The sequence below is a fragment of the Lactuca virosa genome, chromosome 5 (assembly GCF_052849685.1).
Source record: "Lactuca virosa cultivar CGN04683 chromosome 5, Lactuca_virosa_CGN04683_v6, whole genome shotgun sequence".
Taxonomy (NCBI): domain Eukaryota; kingdom Viridiplantae; phylum Streptophyta; class Magnoliopsida; order Asterales; family Asteraceae; genus Lactuca; species Lactuca virosa.
The window spans coordinates 459,848,363-459,865,370 of NC_136430.1; the positions used below are offsets into that span (position 1 = coordinate 459,848,363).

General features: G+C 31.8%; 2 protein-coding genes across 2 annotated transcripts; both read left to right on the top strand.

Annotated features, from left to right (window-relative positions):
- Nucleotides 1-5,344: 5,344 nt before the first annotated feature.
- Nucleotides 5,345-14,185, top strand: TT8 (basic helix-loop-helix (bHLH) DNA-binding superfamily protein). Its single transcript, XM_079050607.1, is given in 9 exon segments — nt 5,345-5,818; nt 5,905-6,177; nt 7,011-7,030; nt 7,033-7,106; nt 7,586-7,600; nt 7,688-7,744; nt 11,386-11,896; nt 13,068-13,834; nt 13,914-14,185. Coding segments are annotated over 9 exon segments (1,935 nt in total). The 5' UTR covers nt 5,345-5,705; the 3' UTR covers nt 14,019-14,185.
- Nucleotides 14,186-14,952: 767 nt separating this feature from the next.
- LOC145114362 (uncharacterized) lies at nt 14,953-15,927 on the top strand. The gene has a single exon (XM_079050353.1). The coding sequence runs from the start codon at nt 14,953-14,955 to the stop codon at nt 15,925-15,927; it is 975 nt and encodes a 324-aa protein (XP_078906479.1).
- The last annotated feature ends 1,081 nt before the right edge of the window (nt 15,928-17,008 follow it).

Genomic DNA, 17,008 nt, shown 5'->3' on the forward strand with positions numbered 1-17,008 from the left:
TGGCCCAGATTGGAGAAAAGGCAATAATGGACAATTACCCTATGGGAGACCCTTGGTCAAGATTGATATACCAATTGTTGACTTAGTATTCGTTATTTTGGATAGTTCGGGATTTTCAGTGAGACAGCGGTCAGAGACTTTCAGTCCAGTTTTGCACTCTTGTGAGGTGAGTTTTCCTCACTATACTCAAGGGTCTAAGGCACCAAGGCTGGCCCTTTGGATTGTTATCCTGTTTTGTTACTGTTATGATCTGTTAGATCGGTACCCTAGTAGATAGGATGTTTCTATGTGATTATGATATGTTAGATCGATATCTTGGTAGATAGGATGTTTTTTATGCTTAGTGATCTGTAGATCAACTTGACTGTCTGTAGAATGTTATGTGGTTATTTGATATGTGTGCACATGTTTGATTGGTGGTTGAGGCATCTGCTTAATCATGAGCCAACAGACATGGGCATTCCAACCCGATGGTTGTGGGCTGAGAGTATTCCATCCCAATGATGATTGGACTCTTAGTATGTGGGCATTCCAACCCGATGGTTGTGGGCCGAGGGTATTCCATCCCGAGGATGATTGGACCCATAATATGTTGGCATTCCAATCCGATGGTTGAGGGCCTGGGGCATTCCAATCCAATGGTTGATTAGGCCCATAATATGTTGTTATTGTATATGTGTTATATGTTGTGCGGGTATTTAGGGGAACTCACTAAGCTTCGGGCTTACAGTTGTTGATTTTTTTCAGGTACTTTAGATGATCGCGGGAAGGCGAAGACGTGATCGTGCACCTCCTCATGTTTTTATGATTTGATTTCTGGGATACTTTGACATGAAACTATTTCGAAAATAATTTGTAATAATTATTGATTTTGAATGATTTAAAAAGTTTTAAATTGGCTTGAACTTTATGGATGTTACAAAAACATTGATTAGTTATTAGGATTATATATATATATATATATATATATATATATATATATATATATATATGTGTGTGTGTGTGTGTGTATTTTTGATATGTCCTCCCCTCCCCCTCCGCGTTTTACGCGGGTCATAATCTAGTAGTATAAAATACGAAAAATATGTAATGTTATTATGATAAATGAACTTTGTGACCAAAAATAATATATATATATATATATATATATATATATATATATATATATATATAAAAGTTCAATTGAGAAAATAAAAAAGGTTGAGAATGGGGAATTATTCTCAGCCAATCATTTATTTTTGCCGCAAAAGCCTCCAATAGACCGGCGGAAATGAGGAAGGAATATACATGCGTTTTTCATCAAAACATATTTCCTTAAACTATGATAATCATTACCTTAATATATACAAAAACATAGTTTTTTTTTTCGTTTTTTTAATTTTGAAGGAGCTATTTTTATCGAAAAACGATTTTAAATATATCAAAATTCATAATTTTTTATTCACTATAAATAGACATCCATATTGATATAACTTTAAGATAAAATAATTTTTTTTTATAGTTTCAACTCTTGTTATTAACAAGTGAATAAAAATGCATCAGATTTTTACTACAGTACATTCGTTATTCACTTATGAATAAAAAACATGATTAATTTTTTTTATAGTTTAAATACCATTCATATATAAATATAACATACATAAACTCTTTACATTTTACATCAGCTCTCGTAACATGTTATACTCACATATGAATAAAACCTGTATTAGTTTTTTCATAAGTTATATTCATATATGAAAAACACATTTATCATAATTTTGTTACAGTTTATTTGTTATTTATATATTACTAAGTAGTTCAAAATTTTAAAACACGTCGTCTTTTATTAACATACTACTTATTCATATTCGAATAACTAATGAACCGTAACAAAAATCTGATAATTTTTTTAATTATATATGAACATAAAATATGACGACCACTAATACACATTTTATTCATATATAAATATAACATGTGACGAAAGATGATGTAAAAAAATATATTTTAGGTAACAAAGTTTTATTACGTGATATATTTATATATGAATGATACTTAAACTGTAAAAAAAGTTAAACATACGTTTTATTCATAAATGAATAACAAATGTACTGTATTAAAAATCTGATCGATTTTTATTCACTTATGAAAAACGAGAGTTGAAACTCTAAAAAAAATAAAATTTTTATTTTATCTTAAAACTATATCAATATGGATGTCTATTTATAGAGAATAAAAAATTATGAATTTTGATATATTTAAAATAATTTTTTGATAAAAATAGCTTTCTAAAAATAAAAAAACAATAAAAAATATTTGTGTGTATATTAAGGTAATGATTAACATAGTTTAAGGAAACATGTTTGGTTGAAAAACACATGTGTATCCGTTATCTATTTCTGACGGTACGCCTTAGTTTTTACGACAAAACAAATGTGTGGCTGAGGCCTGAGAATGATTCCCTCATTCTCAACCTTTTTTTTTCTCAATTGAACCCTCTTCTCTCTCTCTCTCTCTATATATATATATATATATATATATATATATATATATATATATATATATATATAAACATTATCGGGTGATGACTCGTTTTAAAGTGAGGACTCGTGAGAATACTTTAAAAAAATTGAAAAAAAAAATCTAAAAAATACAAATCATAAAATCGAGCATAATATTATATTGAAGAGAAAAAAAACTTTGGAAATTTTTTTTTGGATCATTAAAATTGAAGCATGGATTATAAAAATGATCCATGATTCAATTTTTATGATCCATAATTCAATTTTAATGATGCAATGTTTTTTTCCAATTTTTTTTTCTCCCGGATATAATACTATGCTCGATTTTATGATTTGTATTTTTTTTTATTTTTTTTCAATATTTTTAAGGTGTCCTCACTTTAAAAAGAGTTTTCACAGGAACCGGAGTATATATATATATATATATATATATATATACTAGGTATGTTTGAGGCCCGTGCTAAGCACGACCCACAGAGGATAATTTGCGTATTTCATGCACCGTTGTCGAAAGTGTAATGTGCTAATAACTAAAAAAGTGAAAGTACATTGTTATAATCAACGAATATATGGAAGTTCATTCCTGGGTCATGATAGATATTTCAATGTACAATGCATAAAAAGAAAATGAAACTGGAAGTACATTGTTATAATCAACGAATATATGGAAGTCTATTGCTAGGTCCTGATAGATATTTTCATCTTATTGAAAACTCATCATCATCATTGGGATTAAACGAAAAATACCATGTTTGATTTTTGTATTCTTGACTTCAGCCACTTCTATATAGGGTTTGATAAAAAGTTCAATTGCACATCTTCGTCTTAACAACCTTTGGTGTAACAAAGCAGATCTTATCACCATTATATTTGGCTACACGATATGCAAAAAAAAGCAAATTGGTTTCATGTTTGCAAGATCCCAATCAAGTCCAACTTTAATTTCATCCAACTCTCCTATCTCTTTTCGAACTGTGCACACATCAAGAATAACCAGAGTAGGATGCTACATGGACCATCCCCATCATCATTTATAGTCTTTCCAGTTCAAAGACTTGTCTTTCTTCTTCTTTCCCCTGATGCATTCATGCTCTACCTAAGATAAATACAAAATGACACAAAATATATATTATTACTATAAGAAAAAACTCAAAATCTGAATTTAAGGAAGGTCGAGTGTTCCTCCATGGAATAGGTCTCTAAAATTTCGGTAATTTTAAAAACTATAAGCCCAAGTAATATCCAAATCCAGAAGTTTATAGTTTGTTGAAAAAATCACTAAAAAGAAAGAACATATGACTCACATTCTAAAAGTAATTATACCGGATAATAACACTTCAATTAATACCACTAATCAAAGAATAGAAAAACACAATTGAAACCCAGATCTTACATGGTCTATTTGCAAGGTCGGTGTAATAAAAAATCTTGATAGAAAAAACTATTATAGATGCTCTTAAACATTATTTAGTTTGAACATACCATCAAATCAGTGTACCTATTCTGTATTTTTAAGAAAATGAGTTTTGAAATTATAAAGAAATGTCATAGATTGTAGTAATATTATTTATGTTACAATATTTCTCTTGTTTCTTATCAATTATTTAGATAGAAAGATGAAACCTATTAATATTACACATGTGGTTGCATTTAATGGATGTGCACCGGGGCCATAGGCATGACTTATTGTGTCTATTTTGGCATTTATTCTAAAATCATAATGAATAACTTGTGTCCAAAAAGCTAATCCACCAAGTTAAGTTAAGTCTAAGTCATTTTTTCCATCCTTTCTCTTGTTGGTCCAAGTATTTAAACCTTTTTTTTTAACAACAAATATTTAATTCAAAAAAGATCCTTAACGAGAAGGTAGAATTACATAAGTTTTTGACAATGCCTAAAAGGGTCAACACAACAATCGTTCTAGTTAAGACTTGTACATTTTCGCGATCTAACTCCCAATCATTTAAAAGCAATGATTTTCACCTAACTAACAATAACATTACAATTTTTTTTTACCACACCATTGAAAATACACTCATTTCTTACATTCCAAAGAACCCAAAACAACAAAATTGTTCATGCATTTTGAAAGTCGGTTTAAAATAATGATACTATAGGTAGTTTATTACTAAAAACTTATATAAGTTTACAATTGCTGTACATAGATAACCATAGCGAGAAGGACCAGTTGTAGCATAAATTAATAGTTGGAAACTTTTGCAATAGGCATGTTGGCATGTTCAATCATCTCGGCTTTCTATACAGTTTGTTATTAATGAATAATAAAATTATTATTATTTTAATATTAATTATATTTTATTTTTTAAGGATTTGCTGTTTTTTCATAACTAAATGGTCGTCGACTGTATAGGTTTGAATTTTGGATATATTTTTTTTTCTATTGAAGTAATGAAGTCTACTCCCGAACGTTTCATTCAACTTATAGCATCTACTATAATAAATGAAGATAATTTTGCCACATGTCAATCTCTAATGAGTTTTGACACTTGTCATTTTGTGATATTTTTCAAATAAATAATATCCACATGCCAATTTATGGTTTTTTTTAATTTTTAAAATTAAAAAGCCACATAATCTTATACTTATATATATGTAAAGTATCAAATATAATAAATATTATAATAAATTGTAATTAATATGAAATTTCATTCCTTATTTCAAAATTTTATTTTAAAATTTACTTACCATTTATATTTTAGTATTTTATTTTCTTTAATTAACCTGTGTAATACACGGGTTTTACACCTATTTAATTAATTTACACAGAAAGAATACATAGTATTCATTGATATTGATATGGTGTTGACACTTGTACAGCCAAATGAGTGTCTACAATTCGGAGACGTCTTTCTCATTAGAGAGAGTGATTGGGAACCACAGTCTCTAGTAAACCAACCAGTCAACATGGCAACCCCCCTTCCGCCTCACCAGTCCGATTGAATCCTCTCTCTCTTTCTTATCACATACGTACCAGATCCAATCTCAGAAAGCTTTAATTTACTCACACTTTCTTAATGTTAATGGTAGATTCATATATGAAACTGGAAAAATCTCGCCGGAATTTGCTAATTTCTCATTAGAAGTGGTTGCTGCTGGTATGTGCATGCGATTGGTTCTATAATCTTCTTTGGTTAATTTCGAGACGTATTTCGGTCTAAAGAGATATCTAGAAGGAGTTTGATCATGGCCGTTGCTCTTGCTCAACCTTACCATGGATTAAAAGCGATGCTGCAGTCTGCTGTACAATCTGTTCAATGGACCTACATTATTTTCTGGCAGCTTTGTCCTCAACAACGGTACGGAAATCAAATTTGCTATTCGATATTGTTCTGTGAAATTTCACCTAAGTATACTTGTTTTGTATTCCTTCAATGGCGGTTAGGGTTTTAGTATGGGGAGACGGGTACTACAATGGCGCAATAAAGACCAGGAAGACGGTGCAGTCTGTGGAAGTTAGCACGCAGGAGGCGGCTTTGTGTAGAAGCGAACAGCTCAGAGAGCTCTACGATTCATTGGTTGCCGGTGAACAGCAGGCGACGGAGAACCAGCAGCCCACGATACGGCGGCCGGCGGTGGCATTGTTACCGGAGGATCTCACGGAGGCTGAATGGTTCTACCTCGTTTGTGTCTCGTTCTCTTTTCCTCCAGGCGTCGGGTACGTACGTCATTCTAGCTACTATTCCTTCACATTTGACCTAAAAGGCTAAAACTTCAGAATCTTTTGTTATGGGTTTTGCTTGCTATGACTCATAAATCATACTGTTTCATAAATTTTTTCCCAAAATTTCAGAATCTCAGCTGCGGCTGCTGCCATTGATATTAAATTCTGATTTCTGTTCTTGCATTAATACCACCAAAAGATCTCTGTTTTTCAGTATCGAATAATAATCAGCCTAAAATAAACCAAATCTATTCCAAACACTTAGGCGTGGAAAAATTTCCATCTTTTCTGGAAAATTTTCCAAAAAAAATGATGAAAATTTTCATTTTTTAAATATTTATAAACCCTACAACACACCCACCCTTCACTTACACCCTCAACCCAACCCTCACACCCACCTCTACCCTACCCCACCCCATACCCACCTCTACTCTACCCTATCCCCACCCCTCCCTGCATCTACCTTTCCCCCACATACCACCAACATCCAATCCCCATATCCACCCCCCACCCACCCACCACACCACATCCATCCTTACCATTTTTTATTGAAAAATGAAAATAAAAAACTCGGTTCAAAATTTAAAAGTGTTTTTTATAGTTTTCCAATGTTTTTCTAAATTTCTAAAACATAAAATGAAAACTCCATCCGTTTCAACCAAATATATTTTCTAAAATTTTCATTGCAAACTAAAATAATTTTAGTTCGTATTGCATACCCAAGTGACACGTCGGGTGGGGTCAAGTTGTAAATTGTTTGAACAACATTAATTCAAAATCACATTTAATTACATTAATTAATAATGTTTATATATGCATGGTTGTAGTTTAGTCGGAGAGGCATATGCAAACAGCAATATCTATGGCTCACAGGTGCAAACGAAGTCGAAAGTACAGTTTTCACAAGATCTATCCTTGCCAAGGTACTTGTTTTATTTCATTAAATAAACGGAATAACGAACTATGCAATGAAAATTTTGAAAAGGATATTGTTATATTCTTTTATTCTTGTTTGAATAATTTGTGACATGGAATGTAACACATAATTTGATATAATAAACACTTAAAATCAAATTAGTAGATACAAAAAATAGAAATATCATTTGATGTAAATTCATACCGAGACATTCTATGCGTGTAACAGGACATATAATAAAAGGTCAAACACATATTTATTCAACATAATTCTGTGGAAGGATCTACATAGTTTAGTCCATTTCACTTTATCTATACTTCATGATATGAAGCTAGATTGTAAGATTAATAAAATCCTAATAGCACAAATGGAAAATTAAGGTAAAAGAATATCTATCTGAGCCTGTGTTCGATTCTTTGTGACTCAATATTGCTGACATTTTGATCATGTTGATGGCTGCTGTTTTGTCTCGGGTTCTTGCACTAGAGTGCTGATATACAGGCAAGTTGATTTTTTTCCCTTAAAAGTATTAATTATATTCAGTCTCTTTATCTGTTGCTTAATTAACTTTGAACATCCACTCCACAGACTGTTGTATGCATCCCACTACTGAATGGAGTTGTTGAACTTGGCACAACTGAAAAGGTTAGACCGATATATCATATTTAAAAGACTCGTTAATTTGCTTACATCCACTCTCGTTAAATTTAAATTATTACCTAATCCATGAATTCATTTGGGATAAGTATAATTTATTAGAGGCATGCATGAGATAAACTTTGTTTTTCACCATTCGATGTAAAATTTAATAATTAAAATTTTTTTTGAACGGAAAATATAATCTAATCCTAATCTACACCTAAATTCATCTATGTCTCATATGAGACTTGAACTCTTAACCTCAAGAAGAAAAAACAACACAATATCACTGGGCTAGAAGCCCTTTGGTAATAATTAAATGTTATATAATAATAATTTTTCATTTTCCAACCACATTCTAACACTAAAATGGTCTCAAAATGTATTCCACGCATCCAATATAGAATATTATTAAAAAAATAATATATAAAAGTGTATATTAGTCGAAGTTGAATAACTAACTTGTATAAAGAAAATTTTAAGATGCAAGGCCATTTCAACCCAACAACAACACCAATTCCTATTTTTAATTTTTTTATACCATTTTGCTATAACTAGACACCATTTGTGAGGAAATAATATAAGAGCAAATGGTGTAAAATTATTTTTACACTATTTTCTATACCGTTATGGTTTTAAATTTCCATGTATATATTTTGTTTTTATAGTTGAGTTTATAGATTTAAAATAATTGAATTATATAGTTATAGTTTGAATATATTATTTTTTACCTATAATATAGTTTTATATGATATTAACTAATCACATATACAAATAATCTATTTGATATAAATGTTTAGTATATAATTTGTAAAATTATTATAACAATAAATATGTAATCAATAACATTTTATTAATGGAACTATTGGCTTCATAATCTTATTTTTATTGGAACGATTGTTGTTAGAGCTTGGTGGAAATTTAATAAAAAAAGAGTTTAGACCAATTTTATAAAAAAGTTCAAAGTTGGGCAAATTTTATAATCAAATAAAGTTGGATAAAAAAAGTTTTTATTTATAGAACAAAGGTATAATAGGAATGAGAAAAAAAAACGTAAAATAATATTTAGCTATATTTAAAAGAAATAATAAAAAAGACAATTTGTACAAAAAAATAAAATAAAATAAGGTCAAAGTTGAAAAAATAGGGTTGTTAGTGAGCCCCTACTATTTTTTATTACCTTAAGTCACAAACGGTTGCTAGTGAGACAATCATTAGTTTATGCTTGTGTCCGCCACATAAATACTATAAACATAAGTTAATTTACTATTCATTAAGTTCCATTAGATAATGTATATTGTATGGGTTATATATAATTTGAAATATCTAATATAAAATTTGAAATATAATTTTCACGAAATATGTCGTTGAAAATATATCCAAGAAAAAACATTCATAATAGTTTGTAGATCTTACTTATTTTGTTATCATGTTTTTACTGAAAAAATATATATTTAAAAGTTTTCTCCAATCTATGTTTGAAATCTAATTATAGCTCTTACGTTTTAATGTTAGAGACATTATAAATCTTAAAAGCGATTTGGTCCATAGCATTTTCCATGTTTATATCAAAACCTATTAGCATTATGCTTGACGATTGTAGCAGGTGAAGACTAACGGTCTAAGCTGATTTGACATCTTAACTTGTTTTAGGATACAAAGAGAAAAACAAGTTTAGAATTCCAAACATTCTAAGATATCAAACAAGCTTCGATCATTGTTCTTCATTTCGTACAATCTCTTAACATCTTGTATTAGCGTGTGATATTCTACGATCTCTATTTTTCTTTTTTTAATATCCCAAAGGAATGTATGTGTGTATATATATTCTTTAATAAAAAATTATTATTAAAATGTCTAATTACATATTATAAATTTTATGTCCGACACAATAATATCATGATACTGACTTTGTTATTAAAATATTAAAAAAAATCTTCTGAATAGATGTTTTGAATCTATAATTAGAGTGAGGGATAATGATTTAAAAGGGTAATGAATTTTTCGATTTGTACACATTTGGTCACTGAGTTTTTTTTCGTCCACATTTACCCCTTCAACTTGTTAAACTATACACATTTAGTCTTTATGACCGGTTACTCCAGGTTAGCCGAGAAAAATGATTTAATAGGGTAATATATTTTTTATTTTGTACACATTTAGTCCTTAATATTTCTGTACATATTTAGTCCTTAACATTTTTTTGTTTCAAAATAAGTCATTTTTTGTACTCATTCAGTACTTATAAATGATTTCTTTAGGTTTTTCTCACGACATCTTACGTGGGACAATCATTGATGAACTGTTTGAGGTTGTTGATGCTTATGTCCAACACGATCTCGACTGCCTGGTTGCGTAGGTCTTGTGGTTTGGCTTAGGTCTTGTATTTTGAACGTCGTAACTTCTTCATACGATATCAAATTTTAACGATCTTTATATCCACGTGTTCATTTTTTGAGTCTACTACAACTTTCATTAAGATTACTCTCGTTAAAATGTAATATATTTTTACGTACGATTTTATACAAAAAAAACATCCATACATGCATTCATAAAAAACGTATGGAAAGGGGCAGACGCAGGAATACATAGTAGGTGTTGCCGAGATGAAATATGTGTTGTCGATACATGAAAAATAAATATAAACGAAAAAAATCGAAAATTTTTAGACTGCGAACAGAAAAAACAGGTGTTGTCGGTGCAGCACCGAGACCATACTAAATCCGCCCCCGCGTATGGATATAAAAATCGTAGGTAAAAATATATTATTTTTTAATGGGTATAATCTAAATGAAAGTTGTAGTAGACTAGAATACGAACGCATGAATATAAAGATCGTTAAAATCTAAGATGATATGAAGAAGTTATGACCTTCAGAAGACATGACCTAAGCAACCAAGTAGTCGAGATCACGATGGATATAAGCATCAAAAACCCCATACACATCATTAATGAATATCACACGTAAGATTTCGTGAGAAAAAAACCTAAAGAAATCATTCATAAGTACTGAATGATTACAAAAAAATGAGTTATTTTGCAAAAAAAAAATGAAGGACTAAATGTATACAAAAATATTAAGGACTAAATGTGTACAAAGTGAGAAATATATTACTCTATTAAGTCATTTTTACCAGGTAACCTGGAGTAGCGGGTCATAAGGATCAAATGTATACAGTTTAACAAGTTGAATGGGTAAATGTGGACGGAAAAAAAAACTCAGTGACCAAATGTGTACAAATCGAAAAATATATTACCCTTTTAAGTCATTATCCCTTAGAGTGAGACAAAATCTTGATCCTAAAAGTCGTCATTTTTTTATTTTCGTTTGTTATTTGATGTTAGGTGGGAGGAGACAAAGTAACATTATTATTATTATTATTATTATTATTATTATTATTATTATTATTTTGTGTAACATTTATATAAAGTGATAAAGTCATCAAAGTATCTTATATCATTCAGATATAAAGAAAAATAAATATACTATTAAATCACTACTATATTTTCTGTAATAAAAAGATCATAGGTTTTGACAATTTTCACTACTTTATGTATGGGCTTAATAATAAATTGTAAATTTTTAATTAGTTAATTGGCCGGTGGGTCCAAGTTATTTACGTATAAATGCATGTATGTATATGTAGGTGGAGGAGGGTGTCAACTTAATTGAACACGTGAAATATTTCTTCAGGCCCGAAAACGACAAGTCAATTCTCCCGCTTCCTAGACCCGCCCTTTCCGCCCATTCTTCCAACACCAGTCTTCTTTCCCCTCACCAGTTCAAACCTTTTGACAACCTATATTCAGTGGATGCATACGCCGATGATGATATTGAGAATGAAGAAGATGATGATGATGAGGAGGAAGAAGGAGAAGAAGAAGATGAAAATGAGTCCGATTTTGAGGCAGAAACGGATCATATTTCTATTGTTCAAGAACCTCATGATGAAGATAGCATCGTGATGGAGGCGAATGAACTACAACTTGATATGTCTACAGATATAAGGTTTGGATCACCCCTTGACGATTCGATTAACTTGGACTCTCATTTTGATCACTTGTTACCAACTAGCCAAGATCATGACTCAAGTAGAGCTATGTCAAATGCTTTGGAGCTGCACAGCCCATCCACCATTCATTTACAAGGATCACGAGGTATCTCCATCTTCATATTCTAATAAAAAATCAATTTTGTCACATGACATCTCCTCATATCCTCATCTATAAAAGTTAAATTACCATTCCACCTTTCATTCTAATTAATATAAATTTTATAATTTAGCAATAAGTCAGAAATGCACAAACTTCCTTTGATTTCGTCATCTTAATTTTGGAAATCAAGTCAAATTTTAAAATATTTAAATTCCTGATCAGATGAAGAAACCAATCAACCCCCCCCCCCCCTTTTTTTTTCTATATCTTACTTCGTCTTTATATACACAAAGTAATTATTATAAATTTACAGATAAAACTTCTATCTTTATAAATTAATAAATTTTTACAAATTTTTGAGTAGTCATTACGATTTTAAATTACCAGTACCAATTTTTTTTCTTAATCATGGTTTTCATGGATATTAACCTAGTATATAATATATGCATTATGAATAAAAATTTTAGAATAATTAATACCAAAAGGAACCCAAAAGCATTATCATCAATCATTTTCTATATACTTCAAAAAAATATTTTTTGAATAATCTTAATAGATTTTTATGCTGTATTAGTAATTATTATTTGAAAATCATCAACTTACTTTAATATTATTTTGATTAAGAAAAGTTACATATCCCGTTTACAACTTCTTTGTCTTTTCTTAAACACAATACATCACAATTCAAATTTATATAATGATGTTAATGAATTTATTAAAGTTTATAACTTTTTATAATTGTTTTTTATTAAAAGGGGTATTCTAGATTTTGTAGGCATTCTATTGTTTTCCTTTGGTAACCATGGCACCAACTTTTGGTTGAGTTCACCCATATGATAAAAGTTCGTATCATTTGATACTCAAAACCTAGCAAAAACACTTTACAAATACATATTTCTTTTAACAAAATATTATAGTTCAATACATATCGATTGAAGGCAAAGTTGAGTAGATGATTGATTATAAACCCTACAAAATATTTTTGTGAAGTTGTATGTAACTAGATTTTGTATCTTTATCCGAATAATAATAATAATATTATGCTCCTCTTTCCAATAGTACTACACCATATTAATATAGCATAAAATGACATCATTATATAATATGTTAACTTTGTCCATTAGTTATTAGATATATTTTACTCAAATGTTGTATGTATATATTGCTGAAACAGAAATAGGACAGGAGGACAGTCATTACTCCCGTACAGTTTCAACCATTCTCCACAAACAACCAAGTCAACTGAGTCAATGGCACGACTCACACTCAGCATCACGCCACAACTCAACATACACGTCCACCCAATCATCCTTCACCGCCTGGGTATCAAATCACCATCATCACACGGCGGCGGCTAGATCTAACTCACAGTGGCTCCTAAAGTACATCATCTTCACCGTACCTTTCCTCCACTCCAACAACAACAACAAGTCCACCGAAGGTGACGCCTCGGTGTCCGTCGCATCTCGTATACGGAAAACGACATCGCATGAAGAGCTCAGTGCCAACCACGTCCTCGCAGAGCGACGTCGCAGAGAGAAGCTAAACGAGCGGTTCATGATTCTTCGATCGCTGGTACCATTGGTTACTAAAATGGACAAGGCGTCGATCCTTGGTGACACCATCGAATACGTGAAGCAACTTCGTAAGAAGATTCAAGATCTGGAAGCACGTGATCATCGTCAGGACACGTTGGATACGTCAAAGAGGAAGATCCGAGTAGTAGACGCCGGAAGTACTGGTGGCGGAAGGAAGACGGCGAGGGCGGTGCAGGTAGAGGTGTCGATAATCGAGAGTGATGCGTTGGTGGAGCTGCAGTGTCCGCACAGAGAAGGGCTGTTGCTGGATGTCATGAAGAAGCTAAGGGAACTTGGAGTGGAAATCACCACCGTTCAATCTTGTTTGAACGAAGGAACGTGTACGGCTGAGATGAGAGCCAAGGTAAATTTGTCTTTTTTACATGAGCCTTATATTTATTTTCTTTAATAACTTTTTATTTGGATTTTAAATTTTGGTGAAGGTGAATGGTAATAACGGAAAGAAAATTAGTATAATGCAAGTAAAGAAAGCCATTAATAAGATAATATCTCCCTTGCTACTCACACAACGACTATACATATGTTAGTGTATGTTAAGGTAAACCGAAATATGTTACTTTTGTATTTATCAGTACTTAATGATAGGTTCTGTGTCCAGTCCTAATTAGTTAGGTTAGTATTTCAATTATATTGTAATCAATTTGTACACTCTCTTCTTCAATAGAAAAAAAAAAAAAAAGTCGACTTCAAGCTTTGCCACATTGATTTTTTTTTTCTCAATAAAATGTCATACATTATTATTGCTATTATGGTTATTAGAGCTGTAGACAATTATGTTAATATGGTTAGAATTTATTAAAGGGTATTTTGGTCTTTTCATAACAAATCTGTTAGTTAGTTAGTTGATTGTTATTTCTCTTCTTCATGTATATATGTAGCTGTTGGTTTAGAGTGATAAGTTAATAAGTTAATCAGATTAAGATCCTTCTCATCCCACTTTTTCGTTGATCATATTCTTCCTTCATCGTGTTCTTTGAAACCTCACCTAATTCCATCAATTCAATCGATTCATCTAGTACTTCCTTCATCAGTTCATCGGTTTTATTGATGGTAATATTGTTGCTCCTGCATCTACATCTTCTTCTTATTCATCATGGCATCCTGCTAATTCCATGATGATTAGTTGGATCCTCAATTCCTTATCTAAGGCTGAAGGGACTGGGCGCGGTCTGGGACCGCGGTTTGTGCCACGTCAACCACAAACACCGCCCCCAGGTCGCGGTCTGGTGTGGTCTTGGCCGCAGTGCGGTCCTTTAGTGTCGTGTTTGGTGATTGGTGGATGATGCATTGACCGTTGAATGGGTTGGGTTGTTGGGTAATTATTTTTGTTTTTTTATTATTTTTATTTTTTTGCTTATCTTTCCTATATATATATACATATCAACTTCATTTGTTTTTCACAACACAATCTCTTCTCTCTCTCAAAAAAAAAATTTAAAAAAAATCACCATTCTCTCAAAAATGTCATCTTCTGAAGAATTTCAGACTATTTTTGATACCGCTATTGCGTGTGTTCAAATGGCGGAACAAACATACAACGTTGTATGTAACAACACAGCTGCAAGTTCTCAACGGAGAACACGAAGATATATTTGCAGAAATCGTGAAGAAGCCAACCAACGTTTGGTGCAAGACTATTTTGCAGAGAATGCCACTTATCAAGAGTATTATTTTCGTAGGCGTTTCAGAATGCTCAAAGGTTTATACGAACGTATAGTTGAAGATGTAACGAGGGAGTGCAGTTTTTTTCAACAACGCTACGATGCTAGAGGTACACCCGGTTTCACTCCTTTACAAAAATACACGGCCGCACTTCGTCAGTTACCATATGGCATTCCGCCAGCGTTAGACGAAAGTTTTAGAATGTCTGCTAGGATTGCACGAGACAGTCTCCATTTTTTCTGCAAAACTGTGATTCAGTTTTATGGTCCAAAATATTTACGTAAGCCTACACGTAATGACATCCTGCAATTGCAAGCTCATCATGCTAGTGTGCATGGGTTTCCTGGAATGCTAGGAAGCTTAGACTGTCTCCATTGGGCATGGGAAAATTGCCCTACAACATATCATGGGCAATTTACCCGAGGTGATCATGGTCACCCAACGGTCATACTTGAAGCAGTTGCATCACAAGATATGTGGATTTTGCATGCTTTTTTTGGTTCTCCTGGTTCGATTAACGACATCAACATTCTTAATCGTTCACCAATATTTAACAAAATATACGATGGATCCGCACCAGATTCTTCTTTTCAAGTGCGTGGAACGCCATATAAGTATGGTTATTATCTGGTCGATGGAATCTATCCTGAGTATGCTGTGTTTGTTAAATCGTTTACGAGTCCACATGGTTCTAGACGAAAGAAATTCAAGAGAGCTCAAGAAAGAGCTAGGAAGGATGTTGAGCGTGCTTTTGGAGCTCTGAAGAAACGGTGATTCATATTGAAAAAACCAGCAGCTTATTTAGGCGAGGAAAAACTTCAAGAAATCATGTATACATGTCTTATATTGCATAACATGATTATTGAAGACGAAGGAAGAGCGATATGTGTGTTTGACGAGGAAGAAACCATACCAGAGACACAACCAATAGAAATTGGTGGCGAAGAGTATATAAACAGGAGAGCAGAGATACGTTGCACTGAAACATTTCACAATCTTCGCAATGGCTTGGTGAAACACATTTACGGGGTTCAAAACATTAACCTTAATTTAGATCCACCGGATGACCCCGAAGACGAGTTCTCGGAGAACGACTTTATGTAGTTTGCTTTAGTTATTTTATTTGTGTTTTTTAAGTTTCTAGGATTATTTAAATGTCATGTGTGTGGTTTTTGTGTTTTTTTTTTTTTTTTTTTTGGTAATGCAATGTAATGTTTTTTTTTTAATTTTCAAGTAATGAAAAATTATGTTTTTTTATTAAAATAGAAGTTTTATTAAATTAAAATAGTTTAAAAAAAAGAAGTTTTATTAAATTAAAAAAGTTAAAAAAACAAAAAACAAAAAAAATAAATAAATGTGTGGCACCACTCCTTTGGTGTGGGAAGAAACCACACTTGAGTGATAAAAAATGACATGATGCTTAGGTGTGGGAAGAAACCATACTTGAGTGATAAAAAATGACATGATGTTTATGTGGCGGGGGAGGTAATGCGGTTTCGATGACACCACTAAACCACACTTGAGTGATAAAAAATGACATGATGCTTATGTGGCGGGGGAGGTAATGCGGTTTCGATGACACCACTCCCTCCAGCCTAAGAACATAAAAGTCATTGAGTTTTCAAGAAATGTTTGGTCTTAAGCTTTGGGGTCTTTTAGGTTCATTAAAGGCTGATACCTGGTTTCATTTTTGCATTTATCGGAAGAAATGCAGAGAATGCAGATTCGAACTCAGCTCACCAACTAATCAACACAAGCGCCTTACCACTAGGATCGAAGTCATTTTGTGATTAAAAGTCCAACTTCTTTTATATAATGTGTAACAAAGCTAAAAAAATATGTTTTAAAGGTATAA

Excerpts from the sequence above, each read along its gene's own strand:
- LOC145114362 (XM_079050353.1), top strand. The coding sequence starts at position 14,953 with ATGTCATCTTCTGAAGAATTTCAGACTATTTTTGATACCGCTATTGCG.